Below are 15,160 nucleotides of genomic sequence, written 5' to 3'. Positions count from 1 at the left end.
AAACTTTAATTCGACTGATAATTTTCCAAAGGCTTAGGTTTGTGTCATAGTCAATTTGAAGTTCATTAGGAAGTATTGGAAGTTGTTAAATAATTCCTCATGGCTCAAACTTGAGGGTGTTGTGTAAATGCAAGGAGATTTGTCGTACAATAATTCGGGAGTTTGAGTGTCTTTGTCCACGATGTAAGTTGACCTGTGTTCAAGGGCAACAGCTTATTCTGACCAATATCCAACATTTGCATCTGATATTAGGATGTAACCAACATGCCTGCGACAGTTTCTACTTCCATTGTTCTGACTAATAACTGATATTAACACAAATTCAAATTCTGATAATAACATCAAGATGTGATTAACGATAGGAGCCAGACAAATTATAACACCATGGATCTCTCCATCAATATTGTGGTCACTTTCTGCCTTATAAACCACAGCCTTTAAAGATTGATGAAAATGCTTATGATAAATGTGAGAGCAGAGTTAGCCCAATTTGCACAATACATTTTTTGTGATGTGAAATCAACAGTAATTCCAAACAAGATGCTTTCAAATCATTAGGGTGACAATCTAAAATGTTCAAACTGTCTCTACAGCAATTTACCTGAAATCTTCCACAATTACCTGATAATAACTATAATTATCACAACCTCACAGCCTGCTACCTCTTTGTTTCTTTTGCATCACCTTTATTGTGAGTCACTTCCACCCTCAGTGCTTCCTCATGTTCTGTTCTGTGTCAGTTCTCTTGATAACTGTGCTGTCATTCCTTAACAATAGTGCCACTTGATAACCAGATTAATAACTTTGAAATATTCATCCCTCTTGTCTCCATCTTTTGTATACACAAACGTGTGATCATGAAATGGGAACTCACATTTCTTTAATACCTTTCATGACCTCAGGATATCCAAGCGCTTTGCTGCCAATAAATACTTTTGGAGTATAGTTACTATTTTTAAACAGTTGTCATGTGCAAAATGCAGCTGTCGAGATGCACACAGCAAGCACCCACAAACAGCAATGTGATAATGACCAGATTGTTGGTTTTAGTAACATTGGTTAAAGGGTAAATATTGACCAGGACACCCACTCTCCTTTAAATGGCAGTGCCATGGGATCTTTTACATTTATCTGAGAGAGAGAAGGGGCCTCAGTTTAATGTCTGTGGGACAGTGGGTGGGATTCTCCACTCTTGTCCATGGCAGGCCCCATTGTGAGTGAGAATAGAAAATTTGGCACTTCAACCAAAACGCCATTCACTTTCAGCGGCACTGCAAAATCCCAACCGCGAATGAGGGTAGAGACTTTTGGTCAGCATTTCCGACAGCGCAGCATTTTCTGAGCATGCACTGGGAATGGGGGTGTGGATTAAATGCTCAAGATACAGAGGTGGAACCACAGACTTCTGACAGAGGGATGATAGCAAAACCAGGACTGACATATGAAGCTAATATTGTCAGTTCCATTCAGGTAAGCATAGCAAGACCTGGGTAATATTCAAGCTTTGACTGATAAGTGACGAATAATATTTGTATCACACAAGAATCACCTCCAACAATAGAGACTCCAAGCAACTCTCAATGAAATCCAATGGTATTAATATTATTAAATTCCCCACCACCAACGTGCTGGGGGTTACCATTGACAAGAAACTGAATTTGACCAGCCATATAAACACTGTGGCTACATGAACAGGTCAGAGATTAGAAATTCTGTCACAAGAGAATCCTTCCCTGATTTCCCAAAGCATCACATTTCTGACAGACAAGGAGCGTATGGGACACTCTCCACTCGCCTGGATAATTCTAGCTCCGACACCCATGAAAAACCTTCCAAGACAAAGCAACCCGCTTGATCAATACTCCATTCGCCATCTTAAACATTCACTTCTGGCACAGCATTGACACAGTGAAGGCAGAAGTGTGTACCATCGATACCCTGCAGCAACTCACCAAGGCTCCCTCAACAGCATCCTCCAAACCCCAACCACTATCACCTAGAAAGACAAGGGCAGCAGATGTATGGGAACGCTACCAACTTCAAGTTCTCCTCCAAGTCACACACACCATCCTGACTTGGAAATATATCACTGTTGCTGGCTCAAAGTCCTGGAACTACATCCCCTCCTAACATCACTGTGGAAGTACCTACACCCCATGGACTGCAGTGGTTCAGAAGTTGGCTCATCACCACCATCAGGAGCACAATAATGAATGTTGGCCATGCCAGTGACATCACATTCCATCTCCTTATTTGGCTTGGCATTTGGCATCACATTATCTATCACTAAATTCTTACAATTTATTCTAATTTTTCTTTTGCATAATTGCAAAGTACCTTGAAATTATTTTCTGGAGTTTATGTGCGTGTTTAGTTTGTGGGTGGCACAGTGGTTAGCACTGCTGCCTCACAGCGCCAGGGACTTGGGTTCGATTCTGGCCTCGGGTCATTGTGTGTGTGGAGTTTGCACGTTCTCCCTATGTCTGCATGGGTTTCCTCTGGGTGCTCCAGTTTCCTCTCACAGTCCAAAGATGTGTGTGTTAGGTGGATTGGTCATGTTAAATTGCCCCTTAATGTTAGGGGACTAGCTATGGTAAATGCATGTGGTTCTGGGGATAGGGCCTGGGTGGGATTGTAGCCGGTACAGACTCGATGGGCCAGATGGCCTCCTTCTGCAGTGTAGGAATTCAATGACTGTAATCATTTGTTAATTTTTTTTGACTGGCTGCTAGGTGGCGCATTACTGAGGCAAAAATCACGAAGTTAATATTTAATCAGGACTTTCCGTATATTTTCTGTTTGGCTGTTCTCCAGGTCTGAGTTACCAGTGAACAGACTCGGATGTAAATTGGCGAATTCCCAAAACCCGTGACTCTCACACAGGATAGTTCTATGGGAATGGCTGAGGAGCTGGTCTACATTGGATCCAGGGAGATTGCACAGCTCCTGCAGTATTGGGAGCTGCTCCCGGTGCTGGAGAGAGCTCTGGCCAACTTCTCCAGCGCAGGCGGCGGGGGAGTGCAGCAGCCGCTGCGAAGCACGGTGCCCGTGGCCAAGCATAACGGGTGAGAACCGTGAACCAGGGATCGCACTGAGCACGGCGGATTTACAGAGGGAGCGCTGGGACCACATTCTCACACACTTCCAGCTCCTTATAAAACTCCTGTTAGCAGCACGCCCACACTGATCAGAACCATACAAACTTGTCCTGGACACCTGCCAGCTTTAAAGTTCAGTCGCAATCAGTCCATGTCCCAGGGTAAAGTTACACTGGTGAAAGCTGGGGCAGAGTATCAGCAGCCATGGCTGGAGATTATTTTCCTATTCATTCATGGGATGAGAACATTGCTGGCTAGGCCAGGATTTACTCCCCCCACCCCGCAGTAACTAGTTGCCCCTGAGAAGGTGGTGGTGAGCTGCTTTCTTGAACCTCTACTTGGAAGAGAACTTCCCAAGTGGTGGTGTTGCCCTGTATCTGCTGCCCTTGCCCTTTTAGGTGGCAGAGGTGGTGGGTTTGGAAGGTGCCATGGTGAGTTGCGGGAGTGCATCATGTAGATGGTACACACTGCTGCCACTGTGTGTCGGTTGTGGGGGGAATGGATATTGAAAGTGGTGGATGGGATGTCAGTCAAGCGGGCTGCTTTGTCCTGGATGGTGTCGAGCTCCTTGAGTGCTGTTGGAGCTGCACTCACCCAGGCAAGTGGAGAGTAATCCGTCACATTCCGGACTTATGCCTTGTCAATGTATTTTGTACTGTGTTGTTGTACAGTGTTTGTTGTCATTTTATATATACAGGAATAAGTGAAAGTGGCCCTCCCTTCACTCTTTTACCCCAATTTTTTCTCCCCTCCCCCTCTTTTCAGACTGCTGGGAAATTCCTTGGTCTTACTTTGATCATTCTGCACATGGAGAGGTGTTTAACACATAATATTTGTGTCAGTTTGGTTTTTTTGTAGTTAGGGAAACTTGTTCAATCTTTCCTGGTTTATTTTGATTTGATTTATTATTGTCACATGTGTTAGTATACCGTGAAAAGTATTGCTTCTTGTGCACGATACAAAGCATACCGTACATAGAGAAGGAAAGAAGAGAGTGTGGAATGTAATGTTTCAGTCAAAGCTAGGGTGTAGAGAAAGATCAACTTAAAGCGAGGTAGGTCCTTTTAAAAGTTTGATCACAGCAGGTAAGAAGCAGTTCTTGAGTCAGTTGGTACATGACCTCAGACGTTTGTATCTTTTTCCTGACAGAAGATGGTGGAAGAGAGCATGTCTGCGGTGCGTGGGGTCCTTAATTATGTTGACTGCTTTTCCGAGGCAGCGGGAAGTGTAGACAGATTCCCATGTGAGACAGGTTTGTGTGATGGACTGGGCTTCATTCACGATCCTCTGTAGTTTCTTGTAGTCTTGGGCAGGGCAGGAGCCATACCAAGCTGTGATTTTAAAAACTTGAAGCTCTCAACCATTTTTACTTCGTCCCCATTGATGTAGACAAGGGCATGTTCTCCACTATGCTTCTTGGATTTGATGACTATCCCCTTCGTTTTGTTGACACTGAGGGGGAGATTATCGCACCAATTCACCAGATTCTCTATTTCATTCCTGTACTCCGTCTCATCATTGTTTGAGTTGTTTGTGTAACTAGTCACACAGTTTCTGCTTTTTCTGTTGAACTGATGGTTAAACATTGCTTAGTTTTTTAGGAGTAATGCCTGCATACAGCGCAGAGGATGATGCCTTGACAACAAAAATCGTCAGGTTTTATCAAAGAAGCAGCTCTACCACCTCATCACATCACGCAACAGTGCTACTGTTTGAACCAAGCAATGGCATCTTAAAGGCAGTATGTATGGGGAGTTGGTGGCATAGTGATAATGTCACTGCATTGGTAATCCAGGGACCTGGTTACTGATCTGGGGGACACAGGTTCAAATCTCACCATGGCAGCTGGTGGGACTTAAATGAGTAAATCTGGAATGTAAAACTAGTCTCAGTAATGGTGACCATGAAACTACCATTGATTGTGGTTAAAAAAAAAATTGATTCACTAGTGCCCTTTAGGGGAGAAGACCTGGGCTCTTTACTTAGTCCAGCTGGCATGTGACTCCAGAGCCATAACAATGTGGTTGATTCTTAACTGCACTCAGTTCGAGGGCAATCAGAGATGGGCAACAAATGCTGGCCTTGCCTGTAATGACCACATCTCATGAAATAAATATTTTGTGTGTATGCTGCACTGTATTTCCAGTTGTAACAGTTGTGTATACTGCATTACTATATCTTCAGTCCATGTGTAATAGCAATGTGGGCTCCCCCGCATCCCAAAAATAGGTCCTGGTATGTGGAAGTCCAGCCCACAGTTTGGAAGTACGGCCCCATTGGCTGATATAAGGCTGGTTCCCACCATCAAGTGTTAACATTGGCTTGTCAAACTGTTAATCAGCCTGGGAATTCACACTGAGGGAAGTGTGTGCAGATACAGAAACAACACTCGCACTCTGGTTTAAATGTAAAATTTAAACCTTTCAATCATTGACAGTAAATTGCAGTATGCTGCAACCTTCATTTTGTGTCCCAGGGCAAAGGATCCATCTTCAATACTGGCGATAGGAGAGTGGAGAACTCCGTGTTTAATTTTTGCATGTTTGGTGCAGTCATGAAGATGAATCTAAAATGACCGGAGCTACATTTCCTTGGGTGCAGCGATTGACTTGTGACAGACAGGGGGGATTTGAGGTCAATTGGCTACGAAGCAGGGAAAACTGGGTTGGTAACTGGAGTGTCAATAGTTGGTGGGGGAGGGGAAGGGAGCAGGGAGCTACATATTATCTATTGAAGAATGATTCATTTTTCACTGTGTTCCTGAAGGTGATGGATGGGGCAGTGATCACCGATATGAGAACGGCTGCAGTTTCTGCCATTGCAACTAAGGTAATGAAAAATTGTCAATGTGTGGGCAACATAAGGTCCATAAGACCATAAGATGTGGGAGCAGAAGTAGGCCATTCAGCCCATCGACTAAGCTCTGCCATTCAACAAGATCATGACTGATCTGATGTGATAATCCTCAACTCCACTTTCCCACCTTATCCCAGTAACCCTTGATTCCTTTACTGATTAAAGATCTGTCCATCTCAGCTTTGAACATACTTAACGTCCCAGCCTTTACAGCATCTGCAGTAAAGAATTCCACAAAATTACTACTCTCTGAGAGCAGAAATTCCTCCTCATCTCTGTCTTAAATGGACAATCCCTTACTCTGAGATTCTGCCCTCTGGTCCTCGACTCTCCCACAAGAGGAAACAACCTCTCAGTATCAGAATAAAAGCAAATTACTGTGGATGCTAGAATCTGAAACCGAAAGAAAAAAATGCTGGAAAATCTCAGCAGGTCTGGCAGCATCTGTAAGGAGAGAAAAGAGCTGACATTTCGAGTCCAGATGATCCTTTGTCAAAGCTTAGACTCAAAACTTCAGTTCTTTTCTCTCCTTACAGATGCTGACAGACTTGCTGAGATTTTCTAGCATTTTCTCTTTTGCTCTCAGCATCTGCCCTGTCAAGCCCCTGAGAATCCTATGGTTAAATAAGTCACCCCTCATTCTTTTAAACAAAATGAATAGAGGCCCAACCTACTCAGCCTCTCCTCATGAGAAAATCCCTCCATATCAGAGAACAACCTCGGACGGGATTCTCCGATTGCATACGTTCCTTACCCACTGCCAGCGAGAATGGAGAATTTGGCACTCAGCCAGAACTCCATTTATTACAGCAGGATCAGAGAATTCCAGCCACAGGTAAGTTCGGAGGTTTCTGGTGCTAGCGAACCTTCTCTGGACTGCCTCTAAGCCGTGAGATCTTTCCAAAGAAGGGGACCAAAACTGTTCAGTGTTCCAGGTGTAGTCCAACCAGTGCCTTGTATAATTTATTACATAGGTTAGCAAGACTTCCCTATTTTATACTCCATTCCCTTTGAAATAAAGGCCAGCATCCCATTTTCTTTCCCTATTACCTAGTGAACTTGCATGGCATGTTTCCCCAGTTAACAGGTACTTAAAAGCATATTTGCAGAGCGACTCAGGCATGTAACACACTAAATCATTCCTTAATATAGTGACAGCTGTAGGCACAATTGTAGGCCTGGGGGACAGATCACTCCAGTTTTTAATGCCACTCCCAATCATTTTCAGGTATCATGCACCCAGCTTGCTCAGAGAGCGAGAGAAAGGAAACCCAGAGCTGTTTTGTTTGATTCAGATTCCTTGTCTAAATGCCAGTTTTGTCCATTTTGATTCAGTATCTGAAGCGGAAGAACCTGGACGTGTTGTGTATTTTGGGAGCCGGGCCTGTGGCTGTGAGTCACTATGAAATCTTCACCCAAATGTTCCCATTCAAGCAGGTGCTTTTACAGATTTTCTCTCTTCTCTCCATCTTTCCTGTACATGTGCGTCCATGTGTGTGTGTGTGTGTGTGTGTACGTGCGTGTGTGTGTGTGTGTGTGTGTGTGCTTGTTCTGTTAAATGAAGGCATCTTTCAACATTGATTGTTTGCTAAAGAACTTGTTAACGTTCTGAGTTACAGGTATTCAGTGCTTCACAAGCAAATATAAAAATAAACTAATGATCCATGCCATTTGTTCCATCATGTCTCTGTTGACTCTTTATTGAAGTGATACACAGCAAATTCCACCTGCTGTGCTACTTCCTCCTAATCCTGTATCTCCCTCTGCTTCACACTTTCATCCAATTTGCTTTTAGAAGTTATCAGGGTCTCTAGCTGTGAACCTTTGTGTAACCCAAGGGGCAGAACTATCACCTTTGAATCAGATTGTGGGTTCGAGATGCACTCCAGGAACCTGAGCAGAAAAATCAACACTGGCAATACAATGCAGTGCTGAGAGTGTGCTGCACCACTTATAGATAAGACATTAAACTGAGACCTCGTCTGGCTCCTCGGATGAATGTAAGAGATCCAATGGAACCTTTTAGATGATTAGGGACATTATTCCCACTGTCCAGGACCAATTTTTACCCCTCAATCAACATCACAAAAGCACAGGTAATCTGGCCATTATTATGTTGCTGTTTGGTGGGACTGCTAGAGGAAATAATATTTCCCATTGTAATTTTAATGAGCTCAGTTAAATCTTCTCTTGGCTTCTTTGCTCTGGTGGAAGTATTTCCTGTGTTTATTTATCTGCTATGTTTTCAACTAAGTGAGGTGGTTATGGCAAATAGGTTATTGATATTCAAGACTTACCTGGATAGACACATGAGCAGATGGGGAATAGAGGGATACAGGCTGTTGGTCTAGATAGGATAACTTGATCGGTGGATGTTTGGAGGGCCAAAGGGCCTGTTCCTGTGCTGTACTGTTCTCTGTTCTTAACTCCTGATACATTGGTCATTGCAGGTGAGAGTGTGGAGCCGAACTCGAGAGCGGGTTGAGAGGTTTGCTGAAACAGTTAAGGGACCAGTGCAGATTTGTGCATCGGCAAAAGAAGCTGTTCTTGATGCTGATGTGGTGATAACGGTCACCATGGCAATGGAACCCATCCTATTTGGAGAATGGGTAAAGCCTGGAGCTCATGTTAATGGTAGGTAACAACTTCATGGAGCTTGTGGGGCAAGGCGTAGCTGGAAAATATTTACCTTAGTGTTTCTTTTTGGGGTCAGTATGTTGAGAATTTAAACAGAAAGTTTGGGAGATGTTTTCAAAATCATAACTTAAGGAAACATTACACGAACTGGGGAATGAAGGGGATTTGAGCTTTTAAAAGCATGAGACTGCATGAGGAAAGCGTGATTAGCTCAATCCCAGGATATGCAGTGTATAGCTGATACTGAGTGGCCTCGATTCAATTCCAGGATTCAAGGTTTCCAGCTCCTTCTGTTGATGATTTTTGTTTTTTCCCCCCACTTTTTACATCCTTCCCTCATTTTCTGAAGATGTTCAAACTCACTTTGCCCCCCTCCCATAAAGTATTTAAGTGTATTATGTTGATAATTCACACACAAGATCCCACAAAGCAATAAATGAAATGAGTTGCAAATTAATCTGGCCAAAAGAGGAATGTTTGCTGGGGACAACTTGCTGCTCTTCCTGAGTTGGGTTCCATTTAATGGCACCTCTGATAGTGCAGCACTCCCTTAATGCTGCCTATCTAACAGCACAGTGGTCTCTCAGTATTACAACAGTCCACCACTCTCTCAGTCCTGTTGCTCTGACAGTGCAGCACTCCCTCAATACTGCCTCTGTAACAATACAGTGGTTACTCAGCACAGTAATAGTCCATCACTCCCTCAGTCCTGCTGCTGTGACAGTGCAGCACTCCCTCAATGCTGCCTCTCTAACAACACAGTGGTCTCTCAGCACTGTAATAGTCATCACTCCCTCAGTCCTGTCACTCCAACAGTGCAGCACTCCCTCAATACTGCAGTACTGCCTCTCTAACAATACAGTGGTCAGTCAGCACTGCAACAGTCCATTACTTCCTCAGTCCTGCTGCTCTGACAGTGCAGCATTCCCTCAATATTGCAGTATGGCCTCTTTAACAATAGTGGTCACTCAGCACTGTCATAGTCCGTCACTCCCTCTGTCCTTCCACTCTGACAATTCAGCAGTCCCTCAATACTGCCTCTCTAATAATATAGTCATTCAGCACTATAATAGTCCATCACTCCCTCAGTGATGCACTGTGAGTTGCACCCTGGACCATGTGCCCAAGTCTATGGATTGGAATTTGAATCACATCCTTCTGATGGTCTTGAGGAGAAGAGTAAATCTCTTAAAACAATGTTAAGTGTTAGTTCAATTTCCCTAGTTCAATTCTCTAATGTGTGTTTATAATACTTTAGCTGTTGGAGCTTGTCGACCAGACTGGCGGGAGCTGGATGATGGACTAATGAAAAATTCGGTTCTATACGTGGATAGCAGAGTGGGAGCTATGAATGAATCAGGAGATGTTATCCTCTCAAAGGTATTACATTTCACTTTGGTTCTGTGATTTAATTGGTGTTTGATGTTATTGTCCGGCCCTTCACTAATTCTTAACCCTCTTGCTGTTCTGATGGTCGCACAAAACTACAATCCGTCCATATTTTCCATCCTTGTCCTTCCAACTCTCTGGGGATCTTCAGCCCAAATCACCCAGAATCCAACCTCTTTCTGCTCGCTGTGTTGTTATGCAAGTCAATTTTCGAGGATAAATATACTTTCTGATACATCCAATGAATTTAATCATTCATCATATTCTGAAGAAACGATTACAGACACTCCCAGGTACTTCAGTGATTTTCTGAATCACAAAGGCCAGGAAGCTGTTGCAGGTTGAGATGGTTGTCTTGCCCTGTTCATGGGTGGCACTAATGGTGCCTCTGGATTGGCGAAAGGAAAAGCAGTCAAGATTCCTGCTCCTAACTGGTGACATCTTGCTCCCCTTCTCTTTTTCCCATTGATGGAAAGTGCATGTGTGTTGCCAGCCAGTGAGAATAGCTGGTGATGCACACCAAAGTCAAATAGGCACAATTGTTGAGGTCACAGGTGAAGAATGACCACTTGAGCAAGAAACCAGAAGGGGAGAAGCAGGCAAAACTGTCAAGGCATGGAAACTAGTGCAGTAAGATCTAAAAGGGAAATCCTAGTGAGTTTGTAATATATCCCAAACCAATACCTACTGAAGTGAAATCCTGATTGTAAACAAGCATTGACCTGCCCTTCATTTTCCACTTGTTTGGATTTTAACTGTTCTTTCAATTAAAACCATAAACAATCTCTAATTGAAAAGTATTTGTTGATTGAAGTTGATGGAACAAGGGGGCAGCCGTTTATCAAAGACTCTTTTCAATTTATCGCACAGGCTGAGATCTTTGCAGAGCTGGGAGAAGTGGTGAAAGGAACTAAACCTGCTCTATGTGAGAAGACCACAGTTTTCAAATCATTGGGTGAGAACAAACAAGCTATTATTGAAAGAGCTGATGACAGGACAAAGCTTGTCATTCATTGCTGCTGTGTTACCATGCAAGATTCATCAGAGTCGCTAATTTAGTGAATAAATTGCAACCTTTAGACATATTTTATTCAGCCACAGACTTTGTTTAATTTTTGCAGTGTTTAATTAAAGGATAAATAATTCACAGAGTCCACTTTAACAATGTATTTTATGGGTCAGTTTATGCTGGAACATTTGCTTCATGCATTGCATTGACTGAAGGAGTATATCTCCAGTCTTATACTGACCTGGAGAGTAAGATATAACTCCTGTTTTACTTCCCCTTTGAGTGCTTTTTGAGGTACAATATCACAGCACCATTCACCCTCCAATTTATGATCTTTTTTGTGTGTATGAGCTTCAGCAGGTATTGACTTGCTGCAGCATCACTCCAAGTCTGGTCTGGCCTCATCCGGCTTCATACATTTGCAGCAGGATTCACTGTCGATTTGGGGTGACGTTTGGCTGATTTTACACCGAATAGGCACTGAGGCCACAATGGGATCAGCAGTGACTGGGGAGTGGAATTGTACCAGGATCTTGCTGCTTTTTTTGTCAGTTGGTGGACAACTTTGCTGAAGTCTTTCTGTTTTGTACGTTCATTTCTTCCAGGAATGGCCATTGAAGATACAGTGACTGCCAAACTGGTTTACGATCGTTGGGAAGTTAAAAATAAACAAAAATCATAACATCAAAAGGAGGCAGTTTCCCTTTTGCTGAAGATTGTTTCACTGAATTGGATGAGGTTGAATCAGAATAATGGGACAGCTAAAAGAAATGAATGATGCATTTACTGAAAACTTTGGGTGTTCACAAGTTAGAAACAAATCCCTCTTGTACAAACACAGTAGAGGAATTGCAACCCACTGTTACTAATGTTTGTTACATGTTTGGGTTTCAACGTCTTCTAGAATCATATAGCCCTTTGAAAGAGCTGTTCCAATTAGTCCCACAACCCTTCTCTTCCCCATAATATCTGCTTTCAAATTAGTCTCTAGTTGTAATTGTGCTTACAGACACTTTGTGTCAAAACATTTCAAAGGGGAGACAGCTGCTAAAATGAGCCAAACTGACACCCTGTCCTTATGATATATGTAGATCAAGTTATTAATGAGATTACCAGTTGACTTTCCATCAAGTAGAAATAAAAAGCCTCAGGTATTTCTGGTTTGTACCATTACTGTCCTATCTTGTCTCAAGTGAAGATTTCTTTTAACACAGTTTTAACATGAGACAGAATGCTGGCCCAATGATACAATCTATCAGCATTTGGAGAGGTGGGATGCCAGTTGCAGGCAGTGAGAAGCACACAGAGCAGATTCTGTAAATGGGGTGTAGTTATGGTGGAAATTAGGGAGATGTGGAGAGGGCTCTGGATGAAGGTTATGGAATTAATTTGGGATCATATTCCATAATTGGATTCCCGAGTGAAGCATAATTTTGCTGTGTAACATCAGGAGAAAATTGTCAAAACCTCAGATAAAAGTTTCTTGCTCCTGGGACGTGAAACAATTCCAACAATGCAATATCCAAGTTGCTATTTTTGCTTTTGATTTATTACCATCCTTAGTGAGACTGCTTGGCTTGTCCATTTAGACTGTGTCCATTTGCAACATTAAGAATTCCACTTTTGGACCCAAATTAATCAAATCCCGATCCAAGCACTTTGCAGAGTGGAAAACCATTTATTAATAGTAGAGGAATGGGCAAGAGGGATGAAGACAGATTGGCAGCGCCATCAACTTCATGAGAGCCAGCTCCAGTTTCTTTATCTTGTATCCCACACAAGCAATATAATCCCAGATATCCCCTGGTGGGGCTGAGGCCATAAAGGTGTGTCTCAGAATTGTTACCTTGCAGAAGGTGGCTATTCGGCCCATCATTTGCACTGGCTCTCCAGGTGAGCATTATGACTTAGCACCACTCTCCTGCCTTTCCCTATACTCCTGCACTTTGTTTCTATTCAAATAATCATCCAGCGCTCTCTTAAATGCCTCAATTAAGCCTGCCTCTACCACAATTCCAGGCAGCGTATTCCACACCCAAACCATTCGCTGTGTGAAGAAGTCTTTTCTCTTTAAATCTTGTTCTTGAATCTTTTACGTGTGGGAACAATTTCTCTCTATCTATTCTATCCAGCCTCATCGTGATTTTGAATACCTCTACCAAATCTCCTCTTAGCCTTTTCTCCAAGGAGAACAATCCCAACCTCTCCACTCTATCCTCATAACTGAACTTTCTCATCCCTGGAACCATTCTTGTAAACCTCTTCAGCATTCTCTCTAATGCATTCACATCCTTCCTAATAGTGTGGCACCAAGAACTTATTGAATCATAGAAACCCTGTAGTTCATAAGGAGACCATCTGGCCCATCAAGTCTGCACTGACAACAATCCCACCTAGGCCCTATCACCGTAACTCCACATATTTACCCGCTAATCCTTCTAACCTATGCATCCTAGAACATTAAGGGTCAATGCACTAACCTGCACATCTTTGGACTGTTGGAGGAAACTGGAACACCCAGAGAAAACCCATGCAGACATGGGGAGAACATGTAAACTCCACACTGATAGTGATTCAAGCCAGGAATCGAACTAGGTCCCTGCAGCTGTGAGGCAGCAGTGCTAACCATTATGTCACCGTGCTGCTCCACTGTACAGGATACTCCAGCTGAGGTCTAACTAATGTTTTCTACAAGTTCAGCATAACCTCCTTGCTCTTGTATTTGATGTCGCTATTAACAAAGTCCAGAATACTGTTGAGTGTGCACTGACCACAATCCCACCCAGGCCGTATCCCCATAACCATGCATTTACCCTAGCTAGTCCCCCTGACACAAAAAGCAATTTGGCATGGCTGATCCACCTAACCTGCACATCTTTGGACAGTGAGAAGAAACCCAGGCAGACACAGGGAGAATTGCAAATGCTCCACAGACAATGAGCCAAATCGGGAATTGAACCTGGGTCCCTGGTGCTGTGAGGCAGCAGTGCTAACCATGCCACCATGCCACATTAACAACATTACCTTTGTCAACCCTGTTACCTCTTCAAACAACTTCAGAAATTTAGTTAAACACAATTTTCCCTTCAGAAATCCACACACCCTCTTCCTAATCAAGCTGCATTTTACCAAGTGATTATTAATTATATTGTGAATAATTGTTTTTACAAGCTTCCCCATTACTGAAGTTAACTATAATTGCTAGGCTTGTTCTTACAGCTTTTCTGAACACCAGATCAGAGGGAGATGAAGGTGCAACATGTCATGGGTTAGAAGCCAAACCATCTTCAGGCGAGAATAACTGGAAGCGATTAAAAAAAAATTCTAGGAATAGAAATGAGAATTATGTGGAGTCTTCAGCCATTTGCTACAGGCCATTCTGCCCAACTGCTCTGTGCTGGCATTTATGCTCTCCATGAGCCTCTGCCCATCTCTCTTCATAGCCTTGGATTCCTTTCTCCCTCATGTATTTATCGAGCTTCTTTTTAAATGCACCTATACTATTCACCTCGATCTTACAGCAGCGAGGTGCACATTCACACCACTCTCAGGGTAAATAAATTGCTCCTGAATTCCTGATTGGAGTTTTGGTGACTGGCATATTTATATTAGAGGACTGTGCAATGCACTCCACAAAGTCATCATTTTACAATTCCTTGCCTTTGGAGCTGGGTGACTTGAAACTGGTCATATTTACATATTTAATGTAACATATCCAAGTGACTGACTGAAGAGCAGTTTAAAGGAGTGAGAAGTCCCAAAGACTGGAATCTTGTGGAGGTGATGAGGGTCTCAAGGTGCTGGCATGAGAGCTGGTGATACACCTGTGTCACCTCTTATAGAGCTGACTGACTGTATATTGTGCAACTCAGGCACTTAACAGGTCGACAGTGGGCCTTCCCCAGGATAAAGGAGCCTAGGGAAGTATTGTCTGCTGAGAGCTATGAACCACTTAGAGGACACCAACATTTCTGCACACCTCAGTGCCACCGGGGAGGCCTCAGATCGAGGAAGGAGCCAGGTCACGGGTGAGTAATGGTGGGAGGGAAAGCCATGGGGTAAGGGACTTGGTGGATTGGTAAGGGGATCAGTAACAGGGACAAGGCTGGCTTTCAGCAACCATTCTCCCCCCCACCACCGCCCCCCCCCCCCCCCCCCCCACCCCCCGGCC

General features: G+C 43.4%; 1 protein-coding gene across 1 annotated transcript; it reads left to right on the top strand.

Annotated features, from left to right (window-relative positions):
* The first annotated feature begins 2,808 nt into the window (after positions 1-2,808).
* Positions 2,809-15,099, top strand: crym (crystallin, mu). Its single transcript, XM_080206769.1, has 8 exons — positions 2,809-3,065; positions 4,692-4,839; positions 5,865-5,927; positions 7,290-7,391; positions 8,405-8,588; positions 9,850-9,971; positions 10,851-10,935; positions 11,595-15,099. Exons 1-8 carry the CDS (start codon positions 2,893-2,895, stop codon positions 11,669-11,671), a joined length of 954 nt encoding a protein of 317 aa, XP_080062895.1. The 5' UTR covers positions 2,809-2,892; the 3' UTR covers positions 11,672-15,099.
* Positions 15,100-15,160: the final 61 nt, after the last annotated feature.

This window comes from Carcharhinus amblyrhynchos, chromosome 18, assembly GCF_965287045.1.
Source record: "Carcharhinus amblyrhynchos chromosome 18, sCarAmb.v2.hapA, whole genome shotgun sequence".
Lineage (NCBI taxonomy): Eukaryota > Metazoa > Chordata > Chondrichthyes > Carcharhiniformes > Carcharhinidae > Carcharhinus > Carcharhinus amblyrhynchos.
This window is presented reverse-complemented; position numbering and strand designations above follow the sequence as displayed.